Genomic DNA, 16252 nt, shown 5'->3' on the forward strand with positions numbered 1-16252 from the left:
CAACTCCAGTGTCATCACTAAGATATGACCAAAAAAAATCCAACATATTGGCCTTTGAAGATGTTAACTATAAGATCAGTCAGATCACATTCTTTCATATGATCACAGATCAAAGCATTTCATGCTGCTATGAATATGAAACCAGATGTCTTCTCACTATGGTAAGCTGCTTTTCAAATGAACTCATAAAAAATAGTGAAGAAACTGACCGTGTCCACTTCAGTGGCTGAAAGTACACTTCACTTCAGGAAACAAAAGAATATAAAAATAAAGCATTTAATTGAGGAAAAAAAGTATCTTACAAAGTTTTATCTTGCTCAATTCTAGAAACCACAACAGTATTAATAAAATCTTACAAGATAACTAATACAGTGTTTATTTAGAAGCAGCATAAGTCCAAACAGTGCATAAAATTCCCAAGCGTTTATTGTTACAGTTTAAGTGCATATATTACTTCCATAATTTTGTGCCCTTCCACAGGAACAGACATAGAGCAGCTACACAATTTGTTCTTTTCAGAAAGCTTTTACCACTTTGAAATCTCATCTTTGTAATTGGGTAATACAGTGAAGGAGTTCCAGTGATCAATTCCAGATTTATATAGATTTCAAAAGAGTAAACTCAGTATGGAAGGTGTTAAAGTTTTTTAATATTCCCATAAAAAGCGACAAAATAAAAAACTCAATGGAATTAAGACAGGCAATATACACAAGACACTTGTAAAAAACCCAGATCTTCAATACAAAATATTCATCTAACAATAAAAGAAAAAGCTTTTCATAAGTTAAAAGTAAAGGCCCACACTTCTGAATATCAACACTGAGAGGTTATTATTAGGGTATCTCTAAAGTTTGAATACAATCTGTACTGGCTACATTCCGCAACTTTTATAAATGAATGACGGAAGACAGAATTACCTAACACAGGAGCCTAAGCATCAAAAAATAAAATTTCTATTTTTAAATGGTTTGTAAGTGTGACTTCCCCACTTGCTACAAGGGTAACATCTGTAGCTTCTCCAGCTGAGGCCATCATCTCTAAATAGAAGCCCCAAACAAAATGGGAAACATTTCCACTATTGAGAAATAATCAAGGAGTATAGTTTGATTAGAATGCCAAACATGGAACAATTTTATGCTTATAGAAAAAAGCATTCTCTTTCTAAAGAGATGAATGTGAATTCACCACTGTCATCTTTAATTTTAAATTAGTTGATAAGTACCACAGTATTGACAAATCTTCATAAATATCATTAGTGTTGAAATAAAGATGTCAAAAAAAGCATAGAAAAATTTATTATTCTTACTGGAACAGCTAGTGAATTTCTGCTTTAAATTTAGATTTTTGCTTCAAATGTAATGTATGGATCATCATTTTTATCAAACCTATTCTCAGGGAAGTGGACATAGTATCTGGCAACAAGGCTGAATTTTCTCTCCCCTGCCCAAATACTTCCAAAAGACCTTACAAACTGTAGATAATGGGAAATACCAGAATTCACCCACTTTTACCCATGTTACCATTGCCTATATAAAGCTGCAGTGTATTTTGTGTCTAGCTTGGACAATAGCCACAAGGCTCCATCACACTGATTGATGTGGATTAGACTTCTATTTCCAGCTTCTTGCCCTTCCAGATGCTGAAAACTGGAGAGAATAGACACCAACACTTCAGCTCCATAAATGGAGGGTAAATGAATTAAGTGCTTCACCTCACTTGGCAATGACCTACATCCACCTGAGGAGCAGCAAGAGTGTGATTGACAAAGCACCTTCCTGCGAGCTGCTGATTGTCACATGAGGTTTACAGCCTTAACAAGTTGAGGTGGAAAGTCCTTTGGCTCTCTGAATGTTTCAGATACATCTCTTAAAGAGAGTTCAACTGCAACTCTTTGAGTCTCTGAGCAAGACTGAACATAAATTAATTGCATGCAGAAAACCTTAAACCACTTCAACGCCTTGGCCAGAAAAACCACGCTGTGCCTGGAAGCACCAGAGCAATGATTACAGAAGAAAAAAGATTTACGGCATTGTTGTCTAATATAGGTTTTCCAGATATGTGCTTGGAGTCTGTTGTTTGGTGGTTAACAACCATGCCAATTGTCTGGTCAAAACCTGGAAAAAGATAAAAACTTCATTTTACAAAGCCAACCAAGATGAAGACAAACTTAGTAACCAAGTATATTCACCTTCCTGAATTTATTTTACTGTAACAGTGTTAAATCTCTGTAAGAAGACATCATCGGACTAAACTAAATTACAGTCAATTTAATTTGGTACCTTCAAAGAATGGGGTATAAATGCAATACTTTACAGTAGAAATTACTTCTTTTGAGAAGTTACACTTCTCACAAATCTTCTCTCTTTATGTAGTTTCACAGCAAAAAAAGGAATGAAACAAGCTAAATCAGAAGAGAAAAAAGCATCACAAAGGATGCTGTTTTAAAGAGAAACAACTTATTAGCAACATGCTTTCTGGCAAGAAGATGTATTTGCTTTAAAAGGAAAATTATGGAAACAACATTATTACTTAATCTGACAGAAAACAAGCTCCTTACACAGGCTGAATTTATCAATTCTATTTACACAGCAATTTTATACTACCAGCAGCTGGAGTTCTTTCTGTAGTACTTAGGTAATTTCTTGCTCTGCCTCTGCATTATCAATACTTTAATATTGTGTTTCATTAGCTATTACTGTACAGACACCATTATCCTATGTTTTGTCCAGAGGCACCATTGTGTATGCTGATAAAAGCACACTGACCTAGAATGCTTGATTTTAACTCGCACTGTAGTGAAGTATAACTGGGTATGTGCACACAGTTAAGGTTGGAACATGCCAAACTAAATCAGTATATATATATATATTTTTCTTATTAGATTTGACTATCTGCCAACACTCACAACCTGGAAATTTCAAAGAAAGCTGCTGCTTTATTAAAAAAAATAATAATTCTGCACCTCAGACAAAACTTAAACCCCCAACACAAACCTCCTTGGCAGATACATAGTTGGTAATACTGTTTTGAAACATACATTTAAACCTGGCCTAAATAATGCAAAAGAGCTACAGAAAAATCAAATTTAAGTCTAATAGTTTAAGTCTCAACACTTGCTATGTTTTAGAGAGAGTACTTTTTTTGAGGAAAAACTGGAAATAACTTTTTCTAAATAGATTCCTCAACTTATATATATTATGAAGTGTATAATAAAGTTATTATACACTTATTATACTTATTATATATATAATTATACTTATTATAAAGTGTATAATCCGAGCATGAACAAGTAGGTAAAGTGACAGTTTTGTTATTTTTAAAAGTTTAGCTTTTTTATTTACAGAATAGGTATAGAGTGATAACATGGGCAAATTTGAATCTTATTCTGCACAGCTATTCAAAGTTTTAATTAATAACTGTGCAGGCAGGGGTGGATTTTCTTTCGGAAACAGTGGGTATCGCAGGGTATTAGATATACCATATCTAGGAATATTATTACTGAAAGGAAAAACACTGACAGAAAGGATTAGCAGCATACTGTTTGCAGAAAGAGACACAATTCTTTATTCCTACTGCCATATTTATTGTTTTTAAAGATGCTGAAGAGACTAGAGTATTCCTTCTGAGTCCACACTGAAAAGGGAATGGAAAAAGTAGGCTGAAGGAGAGACACAAATGAGCAGCACAGTTTTGCCTGTAACACATCACATTTATACCACAGTGTATACATGTAAACATGGTATACATACTCCAGCAAGGGTTATTAATTGGTAAAAGAAACTGTGGAACTTGCAAGCTGTCTCTGCTGCAGCTAAAATGGTAAGTTGCTGAGTGTGGAAAAAAATACATGAAATGAAGAAGAAATAGATGCTGATAAATGCAGGCATGCATTAGCTAGGTTTACTCCATTCTCTTAATGCATCTGCCTCATTAGGAGCTTGAAACATTGTCTGAGTGCTAAAGTTTCTTGTTTAGAACAAAAAACATCTAAAAATTCATCAAATAGTTAAACATGCCATTGTAGTTTGAACTTCCATGGAATTAAAAGGAATAGAGCATAATAAATGCTGTATAAACAAATCCAGAGCATCAAGAACAGTTTGTAGGTCTCACTGTAATGGCAGACCTAAAGGTCTCTCAGGCAGCTCATCTGCACATGCACACCTGGACTTCCAATTAGCAAGTATACCAACAGTGAAACCTGGAAAGTTCAGTTCTCTCTGTAAACAAGCTGTTAAACACAACACTGTCAGATAAGGTTTCTAAACAATTTTGAAACATTGGATAAGTTTACAGCTTAGCCTAAAGGTTGTCTGTAGTGTTTATTCCCAGGCAATGATCCTTCAGGGCAATGAGTAAACATTAAAATAATTTAGAATCAGCCAGTCAACAATTAAAAAAAAAAAAATACATATTGTCTTTTTATTTGAAGTCACAGCTAGTTTGTGATAAGCTTAACTTTTAAGAAACAGTGTTCTTTATTATAGAGCTTCTACAGGAAGCAGCGACAAAAAAAACAGAAGGTAAACTATTGTTCACATTTTCTTATTTAATTCTTAAATTTGAGCCTCTTGCTAAGAGTTCAGAGATAGGAATGGAGCTTCTGCAGTGTAAATGGATAAAATTAAGCTGACTTTTTTTTTTTTTATAAAATACACATATAGAAAAGGAGAGGGCAGCAATTGCTTCTTCCAAGGTAACTTGTTGCGTATCTATTTCAGTCATCAACAGGACAACAAACTACAATAAACAAATCAAAATGTGGAAAAGGACCAACTACCCTTGCTCCCTTTCATGGCTGTGTCCATTACTTACTCCCCTTGTCCTTTATGCCACTATTTCTGTATTCTTTCCATTTAAAAATCATATCTTCAGCCCTTCTTGAAGTTCAAGTCCAATTTTAGGTTACATTGAGAGAAAGGGGGGAAACAAAAGGAAAAAAATAAGGTTCTTACCACTGTATTGCATCGTAGCCCCCAAGTACGAATCAACAATTGATCCCAGTAGGCCAGCTGCTGCACCAAACACAATAATGGGCCATTGTGGAGCAGACATTTCCAGATCAGTCACAAAAATGAGTTGAGTTACAAAGTAGGCTATACCTACTGTCATACCTCCAAGCAAACTTGAGATCAGGCCCACTAAAGTAACTGCTCCATTAGTACCTAAAACAAATAAAATGTAGCTGATTCACAAACTGGTTTTAAAAGACTTGTATTAATTGAAATGTTTGAAATGTTTTACATGAAATCAAAACTGTCCATAGTGATCTTCTCCCTTTACATCCACAAGGTTCTGCTACTGCAACTTTTTACAATTCCCATTATGCTGTTGAGCAGCTTAACCTGTACCATTACTGCTTGTTACTACTCCTTTCCTGTCTCTAGGGCTAGTTCTCTAGAAATATTCACTAGCATTAAATTAAATAAAACCAGACAGCACATCTCTCATTGTGACCTGGTATTTGTCTGCTTAGGTGGTGGTGGACTAATCAGAGAAGAGATTTGCTCAAAAAAACCCAGACCTCGCAATGGGAACAAAGCAATGCCCTCTTTCAGAAGTAGTATATTAAGTAATGTTTCATCAATACATTTAAAAATAAAAGAACCAATTCCATAGACAGAGATGTTTGATAGCTCATTGAATAAAAATCTGAAGAATATATATAAAGAAAAAAAGTCCCATACATTTAACTCCTATCCAAGAAGATCTATACCTCCAATCAATTTGCCAGCAAGGCTCAAAAAAGGCACACTGCTTTAAAGCAGCAATGACATCCACTCTTTGACAGATAGTTTACTTTATTCACCCTTGGCAGGATATTAAAGGAAATGAGAGATTTTGTTAAAAAGTGAGTTTTCTGTAGTGTCTCTGTTGAGTATATATTTATTCTATTGATTAAAATAATCCCTGAAAAATATCAGTTGATAAGTTGTATTCTTCGTAATAGCAATAAAAACTCTTTTACTATTGTCAAAGATTAGAAGTGACAGCATTCAGAACGACTTTAGCTCCATGGTTGCTATGCTCATCTATCTCATCAACAAGATGCAGAAGAAACACAGTTGACTATATTCCATTTCAGAGAATGCATTCCTGGCAACTTTCTCTCTTTTTCTAATCCCAGATTTCTGATACTTGTTTTTCTATGTCTTTTTTGGAACTTTTCAAGTTTGATGCGTAATTCAAAACAGATTAACAAAACATTAAGAACATGTAGAAGAGGTAACATTTACCTACTGGAACCTGTTCCCAGGTTGTTATCAATCTCGGTTTGCTTTTACTCATAACACTACCAATCTCTGAAGCCCATGTATCACCAGCAGAGCATGCCAAAGCTCCCAAAAGGGATAAGCACATCCATGATGCTGTGTATTCCTTTGAGAAGTCAATGGGAATTTCCCCTGGTCCATTTTCTATCATATATAAGAGAGCCAGCTCAGTAGGAACACCACCATTACAGAATACCTGAATCCAATTCCTCTGTCCACCTGAAGCATAAAAACTGAATTTTAGTCATTTCAGGCAACAGCATGAGGCAAAAGCAAAATAACACACATATAAAGTTAACTTTAAAATGACACACATCCAAACAGAAACTGTATGGCAATTTATTAGAAAGAACAGAAGCAAAAGCAAAGTGGCTTGCTAATATTCACAGGGATATGGTAGAGGAGAATCTCAACAGTGTTCCCTGCTCTAGATGCTACATCTCATCTGACCCTTTGAAGGGAACAAGTACATGCAGTATATATTCTCCACAGGGGATCTAAAATAATTAAAATATTTTGGCTTACCTTCTTTGTATTCTGAATCTATTTGCTTCTTTATATCTTTTTTCCACTTAGTAAGTTTTGAAGAAGTAACAAAAAATACAAACAAAGAAGAGAAGAAACTGTAATTTGCAACTGTAAGGATAAATCCAACCACCAGTCCTATGAAGAAAAGAGAAGTATACAAGTTCTTTCATGTAACAATGATTGCTTTGCAAAGCAATTAAGTATTTCAATTTTTCTGAATATGAGTATCTTTCTGACAAACCTAAGACAATCATGCAATAAAAGATTCTACTGCCAAATTGCTAATTTTATTGTAACTGATGAAGCATGTGATTTTTAAGACGTTTTGCCACAAATCAGTATTACTGTGCAAAAATAAAAGAGAAGCAATAAAACCTCCAGAATCCAAAGAATATATAATTGAAATTCAAGTACTCTGCCTGAAGAATATTATTATTCTTATAAGGAGCAAATATATAGCTGTGGCTGTGCCTCTATCAGCAAGTTTATCATCAGTTTGGGTATCAAATCCCACATCCAAGGTCTCTAAGATAACCTGTAAAACCTTCCTCCATATCTTTGCAGATGCTACTTCTCTATTCTTTTCTTTTTTAATTTCTGATTTTTATTAGACCTCTTTATTTTTGTAATTTTTAAAGTATTTGATCTTCTTGATGCAATTCATTTTATGTCCCCATTCACAGGGGAGGCCTAATTTCACTCCTCACCATGAGATTACAATTCTAAAGGACTGAAAGAAAAATGACTGCATTTAAGAGCAAATGCCAGTATAAATTGGCTAGCAGAGCTGTTAAGAGGTCAGAACAGAAAAGTCAAAAAGATTTTTATCAGTGTAGAAAATGCTTCCCTTAAATCTCACAGACAGAAGATTTGCAAAATGGGTGACACGGGTAGAAAAGATTTGAGGCCCTGTTTTACTCCACTGAACATCAATTCAGACAATGTCACAAGACAAAGGTGAATCACCTCACCCAGAAACGTTGCATCAGATTTCAATAAACACTACGGTACACTACACTAGGTTTTTTGTCATGTGGTCTAGAAAAGCTTTTCAGAAACAGTCATTTGTTCTCAGTCAAGTACAGATTTAATTTTCTCATTTTTGCCAGGCCAAAAAATGCCTAGAACTGCTTCTATCACAGAAAGGAGAACTGATTATCTACCAAGCAGGAAGGCTGCTGACACAATCAGTTTAGGGTCTTTCTTTACCACTACCTCTGCCATTTCTTTGTTTCTTTGTGAATCCTTCTATATGTTAAACCAAACCATGTGATTTAACTGCTTACTGTACTGAAGTGTAAAAGAATCTTCTAGGTTTATATAAGCATAATAATATTAATCAAATCAATTACAAACAGCAGGACAGAATTAACTTGACTGTTTAAACAGGCATGAGGAAAAAAAACCCCAGTATGAATTTGGGGTATGTGCGCTTACGTTTATACTTTATTATAATAGAACTAGGTAAAGTCTTAAACTGCAAACAATAAAAAGGACCTTTAGTTTACTAAATGTTTAGCTTAAATCTCAGAAAAAACATACCTCCCAATGCACCACTGTGATCAAGACTCTTCTTCTTAAAACCCTGTGTAGCAATAATTAGTGGAACCAAGACTGAAAAAAGCCAGCGCCATGGAGAAATGGGTCGTAAAGTGCCTGAAAAAGCAAATAACAGGTTACAGATCATCCTCATAAAGCCTTTTTTATGTCTTCATGTCTGAAAAGTCATTATTTCCGGGTATATACTTAAATTTTGATCCTATAGAGATTAAAACTTTTTATTCTTCAGAAGAAAGGTATTCATATGGACAGAAGGACAATATATCTGCGATTATCTACTCAATTTTTCTATTCAGCTATCAAAAGAAAATATATTCCATGAACTAAAATTAATTACCAAAAAATAGCAAAATGTGACAAGAAATAACTATGGTGATATTTTCCATTCAAAAAGGGATTAATGAACTTCAAAAACCAACATCTGAATTTACTGTGACAAAATTCCACTGCCAAAAAAAGCCAAGTAAGACAGTCTGCTAGGTGAAAGTGGTGTGACCACTTTATGAAACATCAGCCCTTTCAGTTCTTCTGACCCTGATGTAAAGCTCTTTAAAATATACTTTGAGCTGATGACTATCTTGGCAAGATTCGAAGTGACAGTTTCAGTTTGAAAAAGCCACAAACTTCTAAAAGCTAAAGCCAATAATGTACGTTTTGAAATAAAATATTAAATCTTGAGAAGTTATTTATTACATCTCCTATACAAATACAAGACATCACAAATCCTGCATTAAAGTAAGTCTTGATCTTGTAAAAGGAAGATTTCACATAGGCACCGAGGCTTGTCCTGCTGGAAAGATAAAGATGATGGTTTTCAATACGAATTTTTGTGTCATCAGTACCCCAACCTTTGCACAAACACAGGCTCCCTGGTGCAATGCAGGACAAACATGTCTGTGAAATCACAGTAAAACACTGATTGCAATGTAAAGATTCACAAGAAAAAAATTGTCTTCCATTTACTGCAAAGCCCCAAGCCACAGTAGTGAGCAAAGGAGTCTCGCAGCCCAGAGGTGAGTCAGAATTTCAGAAGACAAGCACTACATGTGTATGAAGAGCCCTCCAGTGTTTTAGCCTGGTATTGCTTATCACAAACCAAGCAGTTCTTCGTGCAAACTTGAGTGTAAGCAGTACTGGAACACAAAGAGGTTTCTTTTACTTGGTTAACAAACAGAATTTTCATCTCTTCGAGGTCATTTTATACTAACCTTTCTGGATTTCCTTGTAGGAGACAAAAGTATTTGTATTAAATTACTACTAAATGTAAGCAGCTAAGACTAAGATAGGATCTATAATAAAACAATGAATGTGTTCTTTTACTCTCTGGTTTCAGTAACATCTGGCCCACTGTTTGGTGCTTCAGAATTACTATAAACTGTACGTTAATAAATGTATGTTTGTATTTTTATATTTATAGGAAGGATTGTGAATTTCACCACTTTTATGGGCTGAACCATTTTAAGCCCATTAACTACTATATGCTTCATTCACCTCCTTGAAAAGCCAAGGGCCTTCCACAGTCTCAGGCAAATGAACAAGAGAAGTTTTATGTCCTTCTTGTTCCATAACCATTCCCTACAAAAAGGAGGATTTGTCCGCAGTCTTCTCCTTTCTATCAGGCCCTATCCTAATTCATCTGATACCAGGCCTTTCCACGCTACACTGTAAATTCCCACTCACGTAAGAGAACAGGGACTACAACATCCTAACTGTCAGAAAAGCTATACCTTTAGAAAGCAGACAAACATAAATGAAGTTGTATGTTTAAATCCAACTTGGATAGCTACAAATGACACAACTAAAAGCTGGTTGTGAAGCCTGCCTCTCCATACCTTCTACACATCTGGAATCTCACAAGCCAAAGTAGAAGTATCTAGACAACACAGATTAAATGCTGTAGCAAAACTAACCCATCCAAAAACCTGAAGCATTGAAAAACACTAAGCAGAGGCATGCAACTGCCTCTATAAAAGTCATCTTATACTGGTGGGGTATTTATTATAGCTTCTTCTAGATCCAAGGTGACACTAGGCAGCTGAAGGTGTTCATATTGCATCCCTAGGGACTTCCAGCAATACTGCAATGACACTGTAGCTCTTCCTGCATCAAACCAGCTGGGGTCTGAATGGTAAGCCTTTACCTGCCTGGAAAAGCAGTTAAATTCTTCTAGGCTTAAACTGATACTGCAGGAAGTACCAGCTGCTTTTGCATACTGCTCTTAGAATGGTCCTAGAGCCAAAAGAGAGACTACAGAGAGGGTTTGTGTCCCTGCAACTACACACAACTAAGTCACAGCCAGCCTGAGCAGAATGCTGAGCTGACACTACACACCTAAGCCAGCCACTCCATGCCTACATCCCTGTCTTCTTATACCACTTCCCGTTTCTCTGTTCCTCGAGTAAGGAAGTCCTCTTGCACGCCCTATTCTGCACTTTGCAGATGTTGCTGATTCCTAATACAGTTTTGAATGCTGGTGCATTCCTCCCGTGCTGTAATGTACTTTGCCTGATAGGAAGACCTCTGTCAGCTCGGTCTTTCTTTTCACTTCTTAATTTTTATTTGCTTTCTTTCGGGGAAAGAAATCACAAAGGACACCAACATTTTAAATTGTACGTGATCCCTGGGCGGAGCTGCAAGTAAGCGGCTATCAGCATCTTCCAAACCACTACCACCTACCGTGATAAAATGAGATTATCAGCTCCACTGACGAAGGGGCTGTGTACACCCCTCTTCCCATTTTTTGTCTCCTGCCTAGAGGGGCCAGAGGGGAGGGTTCGCCCGTGGCCGTGCCACGCCAGCCTCTCGCCGGCCTTTGGACTCACCGTAGTACGTACTCGCAGTCATGGACACGATCCAGAACGCCAGCGAAATACAAATAAGCAAGTTCAGGATGACCATATTCGCCATCATTTTGAGGTATTCTCTGAAGGAATCCTCCTGGTAATGGGGCATGGGAAGCAAGAAGGACAACACCTGATGGGAAAACACAAGGCGCAGGGCATCAGCGACACCGCCACCTCCTTCTCCTCCCGCCCGGCCGGAGCCGCGGCCGGGCCCGGGCCGCACCTCCCTCGAGGCGCTGCCGGGATGCACCGAGGCGCTCATGGAGAGGCTGCTGCGGCCACCCCGGCCGGCCCGCCCCGGGCCGCGCTGCGCTGCGCAGCGCTGGGCGGCGGGAGGCGCTCGCACCGCCCGGCCCCGGCCCCGGCCCGACACCGGCACCGGCACCGGCACCGACACCGACCTGCTCCCCGGGGCCGCGGGCCCCGCCCCCGCCCCGCCCCGCGGCCTCCCCGCGCATGCTCCGCCGGCGGCCCTGCCCGCGGCCAGGGGGCGCTGCGGCGGCGGCGGGCGGGCCCCGCGCGGGGAGGAGCTCGCACGGCCCGGGCCCGGCAGGCGCTGCCAGGGGAGAGCGCGTTTGCGAAATGAGCCCGGCAGCGACACGCCTGGGAAAGGCATGAAGTCTGCGGATAATTAGTGAGACCAACGAGTACCTAGATGAGGTTTGGAACTTGTTGTAGCACTTCCAAGTTCATTAACAGCAGAAGAAAGAGACCTGAAACCTTTGCTAAAGGTGATTTGGGATGAAAACGTGCCAAACCTGCCCGGTGGCTTTTCTTGGGGCACGTCACAATGACTCCTAAAACACTCGAGCTGTAAATAAGCTGATATTAGCTACGGGACGGACTGCAAAGCTCCCACTTCCACACATTAGAACCTTTGTCAACAACGCGCAGAAAGAGGTGAAACTCCACAATTTTTCAAAAACCCATTGCTTTGAGGCAGCAGCCTCAAAATAAACGAGAAATAAATAAGACTTCAGGCATCCCAGGAGATAATGCTGAAGAAGCATTTATGTATTCAGCACTTGTTCAATGGAATGTAGACCAAAAGCTTCAAGTTGTACAGATGAATCACCTCATGAACATCAATAACCTCGGGTGCTTTTTTCTCATGGACATGTAGCAGCAGCAGAACAGAATATTTATTTAAAGTATTCAGCGAGAGGCAGAATAATTAAAAAAAGAACAATAAAAGATCTTTAATATCCAACAGAAGTAGTTTTTAGAACTAGAAAATTCAAGCGAGCAATCCTAATTTAAGAGATGATAATTTCTGAACTTAATTTAGGAATATTTCTGGCTCGTGGCACCCATTTATTTTTGAGGCATGTTCTCTTATTTGTCATTCAGCATCTGGAGTAGGTTTCTATCAAGGAATGAACACAGTCCACGTGTTCTTTTTCTCTCAGGAAAAGAACATGATTCTTTTTTCTCATAAACTTGGATATATTTTTGTGTTGTTGTGAAACAAATAGTTATGACTCAGAGCTGCTTCTTCAGATGTTGTCTAAGCTAAGAAACTTACTCCCTAAAGATTTACTGATACCTGGTTTTAGCTGCAGGAGGTAGAGGCTAAAGTTAATACTTGGATGCTTACAATGTATTTTCTCTGGCAATTAGAGACAAAACTTGCAACAGGTTACTTAGACAAGACTTTATCTTATTTTCTGCTATATTTATTGGTAACAAATACTGGTAACACTCAACATTTATCTCAAGTAGAGATAACTAAAACAGTAATACTAATGTAGAAGTACTGATTTTGGTATATCTAGTTTTCCTTCTTACCTCCCAAATTTTCATTAAATATGCATCTGAGGTCTGAATTTGAGATCTAAGAATTAGGGACTCAGTAGCTAGGCTGCTTTGTGAGAATGGGACACCTTTCAAGAATAGCACTGATGACACTGCTTAGGGTCTTCTGCCAAAATCTAACTAGCTGAGATTTTCAACCAGAACAAGATCACCTCTACTTTAACTGGTGGCTGAACAAGCAGCTGCTTGTTCTGGTATAACCAACTCCCATAAGCTTACTCATTCGAATACGTCCTTAAGTGTAATAAATAGTTTTATTTAATTTATTGCTTACCTTTTGTTTTCTAAACTGTAACAGACTGGCATTTCTGGAGGAGAAACAAATGTTCCTGCAGGAATTCTAGAGCCCTGGCTGTTATCTGTGGTTCTGTAAAACTGCGGGACTGTGATTAATGGTAACACACAAGCTGGTGTGAAGAGGGGGCAGATTTGTGGAGCTTTAAAGGACCCTTCAGCTTCCTTCATAGATCCCATGCCCATGTGAAGTAGCACTTGGCACTGATTTAGGGACATACCAGACTATTGCTCTGGTTTATCTACACATCTTGTATCTTGGCTTAAAGCCAAAGCTGCTGCTGCTGCTGGAGTTTACCTGAGCAAGAACAGCAAAAGGGAGCACAGCTCTCTACCCCTGGTATAAGAAACGTTGTTTTGGCCAGGAAATGTCTAACAACCAGTGCACGAATAATGTTAGCTTTGACTCCTTTTTCAGCTCTGACTCTTTTGTTAAATGTGGCTTCATACATCCCTCTTCCAGTGTTTCTGATTGCCAACAAATTTTCCTGCAGTAGCTTGGTATACATTAAATGTTACAAGTAGCTTAGAAAACAAGAAAGAAAGGCACACAAAATTAGACTTTTCTACATTTGGAAGCTGTAAGAAGTAGTTACAGTTTTGAGAGTAATGTCTAGAACAGTTCTGTAATTTCCCCATATATTGTGTTTAAACTCCTCTTTTCTAGATGTTGCCTTTTTTTTCACTAGGTCCTGTAATAATGATAATGATAATAATAACAACAATAATATTAACCACTTTTAATTAGTAAAAGATGGGGTTTAAAAAAACTTAAATTGCCATCTAGATGCTTACAATATTGTGAATACAGAATGAATGCATTTAAAAAGCTATCCTGAATGAGTCAGAAAAGCATTATGTATATTTAATACATGCAATACATTCATTTAATAATCAGTTTTTACTTACAACCCTCCCCCTATTCCTTATTCACACCTAATAGTAGTGATAAGCTTGAGAATTTAAAAAAACAGCAAGTAACAGTTGCTTACAACAAATAGACCTGAAAGCTTTTCCCCGTGCTTTCCCATCCAAATTCATATGTAGAATAGGAAAAATATGAGAAGTTTAAATTTAAAAAAAATTGGAATTATAAGCTACCCAATATTTAGAAGAAGAGTTTCTTCTTACCTTTTACCAAAAGTATAGGATGCAAAGCACAGCTAGTGCAGTCTAGGAGAAAAAAAATAAGTATGACTTAATAAGAGGCAGGAATGTGAGATGATTAAAAGCAGCGCAACAGAAAGAAGATAATAACATGTTACCGTACATAGCATGCTAATGACTCTTTTACACTCATTCTTTTCCTAGGAATTTAGTATATTTGCCATAATACAGCATAACATTTTAAAATTTTTATGACGATTTTAGAAATAGACTTTCTGCCTTATTTTTTTGTATGTCTGAAATAGAACTTTCAATTTCTCTTCACTGCTTAAGACATTATTCATATTTATGCTTGATAGAATGCATTATTAATAATATAGCTTGAAAGTTAAATACTAATATAAACATCTTTTATTCTCCATTGACAATCTTGTTTTCTCAATGACCAAAAACTGATTGAAGACAAAATAGTGTTCAATACATGAAATTATAAATCTGTAAAAATTCTAACATTGTATTAAATACAGCTGTTCACAAGGGCCCTGAATAATACACTCTTAGAAAAGACAACGTAGTAAGACTGTAAAATTTTATGCTGATAGTGTATTTAGATAGCTACAGAAAACACAAGGGGAAAAGTTATACTGCAGGAAATGTAATACTGCAAATAAATATTCATCTTAAGTAGAGCATTCATAATTAGTAGTCGCCTGTGAAAATACCAACCAAATTGCAAATAGTAATTTTCATACTGAAGGAGTTGCTCTACAGATAAATTCCTAAGATTTTTGAGGCAGTTAAAAATGTCAGTGCTTAACACTATAGCAAAAGTATTCATACCAGGACTTGAATTGTGGTCTATAAAGCAGCAAATGAAGAAAAAATATCCAAATCGCTTACCAAAAAAGAACAGAACCTAGAATGAAGCTTTAAGTATTAAATTTATTAAGTATGTGTAGATAGGCTTTTGCTTTATGTTAAATGAATTTATCTGACGACAATGACGCCAATTAAATTTATTCATAGTAGCCTAATTTTCCTTTTTCCAGTCATTTATTACAAATGAGCCACCTTTTTACTATGTGTTTTTGCTATGTTTTTCTACTTTATCAAGTAATTTAGGAAAGAACCAACATATTGAAAGTAGCATGTGTTCAAGATTGTGATCTCTCTAGTATATTTGCAGAGGAGGAAGTTAAAGAATTGAACTAGAGTGCAAAAATAAATTAATGAAAAAAAAATAGATTTCAGCAGTGGGTAATTCAGTAATGGGGAAGGGTAACAGTAAGCAAGGCAGGTAAAAATCTAAAAGGACTAGGCACAAGGAATGACCATCTTCAGTCACAGACTTGCCAAGATGGTAAAGAGGCTTTAAACTAAAGTTGCCAGGGGAGGAGAGCCTCTTTCCATTCCAGTCCCACCGGTTGGATGCCAGTGCCCTCGCAAGAGATGCCCAGAACCTGGAGGAGGATCATAGCGATGCCTAAAGATTTTTAGCTTCTTTATATATCTGTAGCTTTGTAGATTTTAATATATAACTGTATAATTTCTAGCACTTTCTTACACTTTAGAACAGCAGTTACCCTTTCTCACACATTATATCACATTATTGAAATGCTGTTTGGTTTTATTTTCAAGGAAAAGAATTTCCAACAAGGACATCTTGTTTTGCACCAGCACCTGGGAGACATAACAAGATACAAGGCTAAGAACCCCGTAGAGGGACTCCAGTGGGGCAGGGCCAAGGGTGGGTTATCAGGGCAACCAGTCTCCCATTGGATGTACTAGCTAGATATACTAATTAGTTAAACTTATAAAAATTGTGAAAATTTG

The 16252-nt window shown here is 37.2% G+C and overlaps 1 protein-coding gene across 2 annotated transcripts; it reads right to left on the bottom strand.

Moving 5' to 3' along the window:
- Positions 1-288: 288 nt before the first annotated feature.
- Positions 289-11641, bottom strand: TMEM19 (transmembrane protein 19). Of its 2 annotated transcripts, XM_083859850.1 has the most exons (7): positions 11605-11641; positions 11183-11333; positions 8343-8456; positions 6798-6935; positions 6237-6491; positions 4956-5165; positions 289-2114 (listed from the first exon to the last, which is right to left on the bottom strand). In XM_083859850.1, exons 2-7 carry the CDS (start codon positions 11310-11312, stop codon positions 1951-1953), a joined length of 1011 nt encoding a protein of 336 aa, XP_083715976.1. In that variant the 5' UTR covers positions 11313-11333; positions 11605-11641; the 3' UTR covers positions 289-1950. The 2 variants fall into 2 exon arrangements, with proteins under 2 accessions (XP_083715976.1, XP_083715975.1); XM_083859849.1 differs by lacking the exon at positions 11605-11641 and having other exon boundaries at positions 11183-11519.
- Positions 11642-16252: the final 4611 nt, after the last annotated feature.

This window comes from Zosterops lateralis (assembly GCF_965231275.1).
Source record: "Zosterops lateralis genome assembly, chromosome: 4".
In the NCBI taxonomy this organism is placed as follows: Eukaryota; Metazoa; Chordata; class Aves; order Passeriformes; family Zosteropidae; genus Zosterops; species Zosterops lateralis.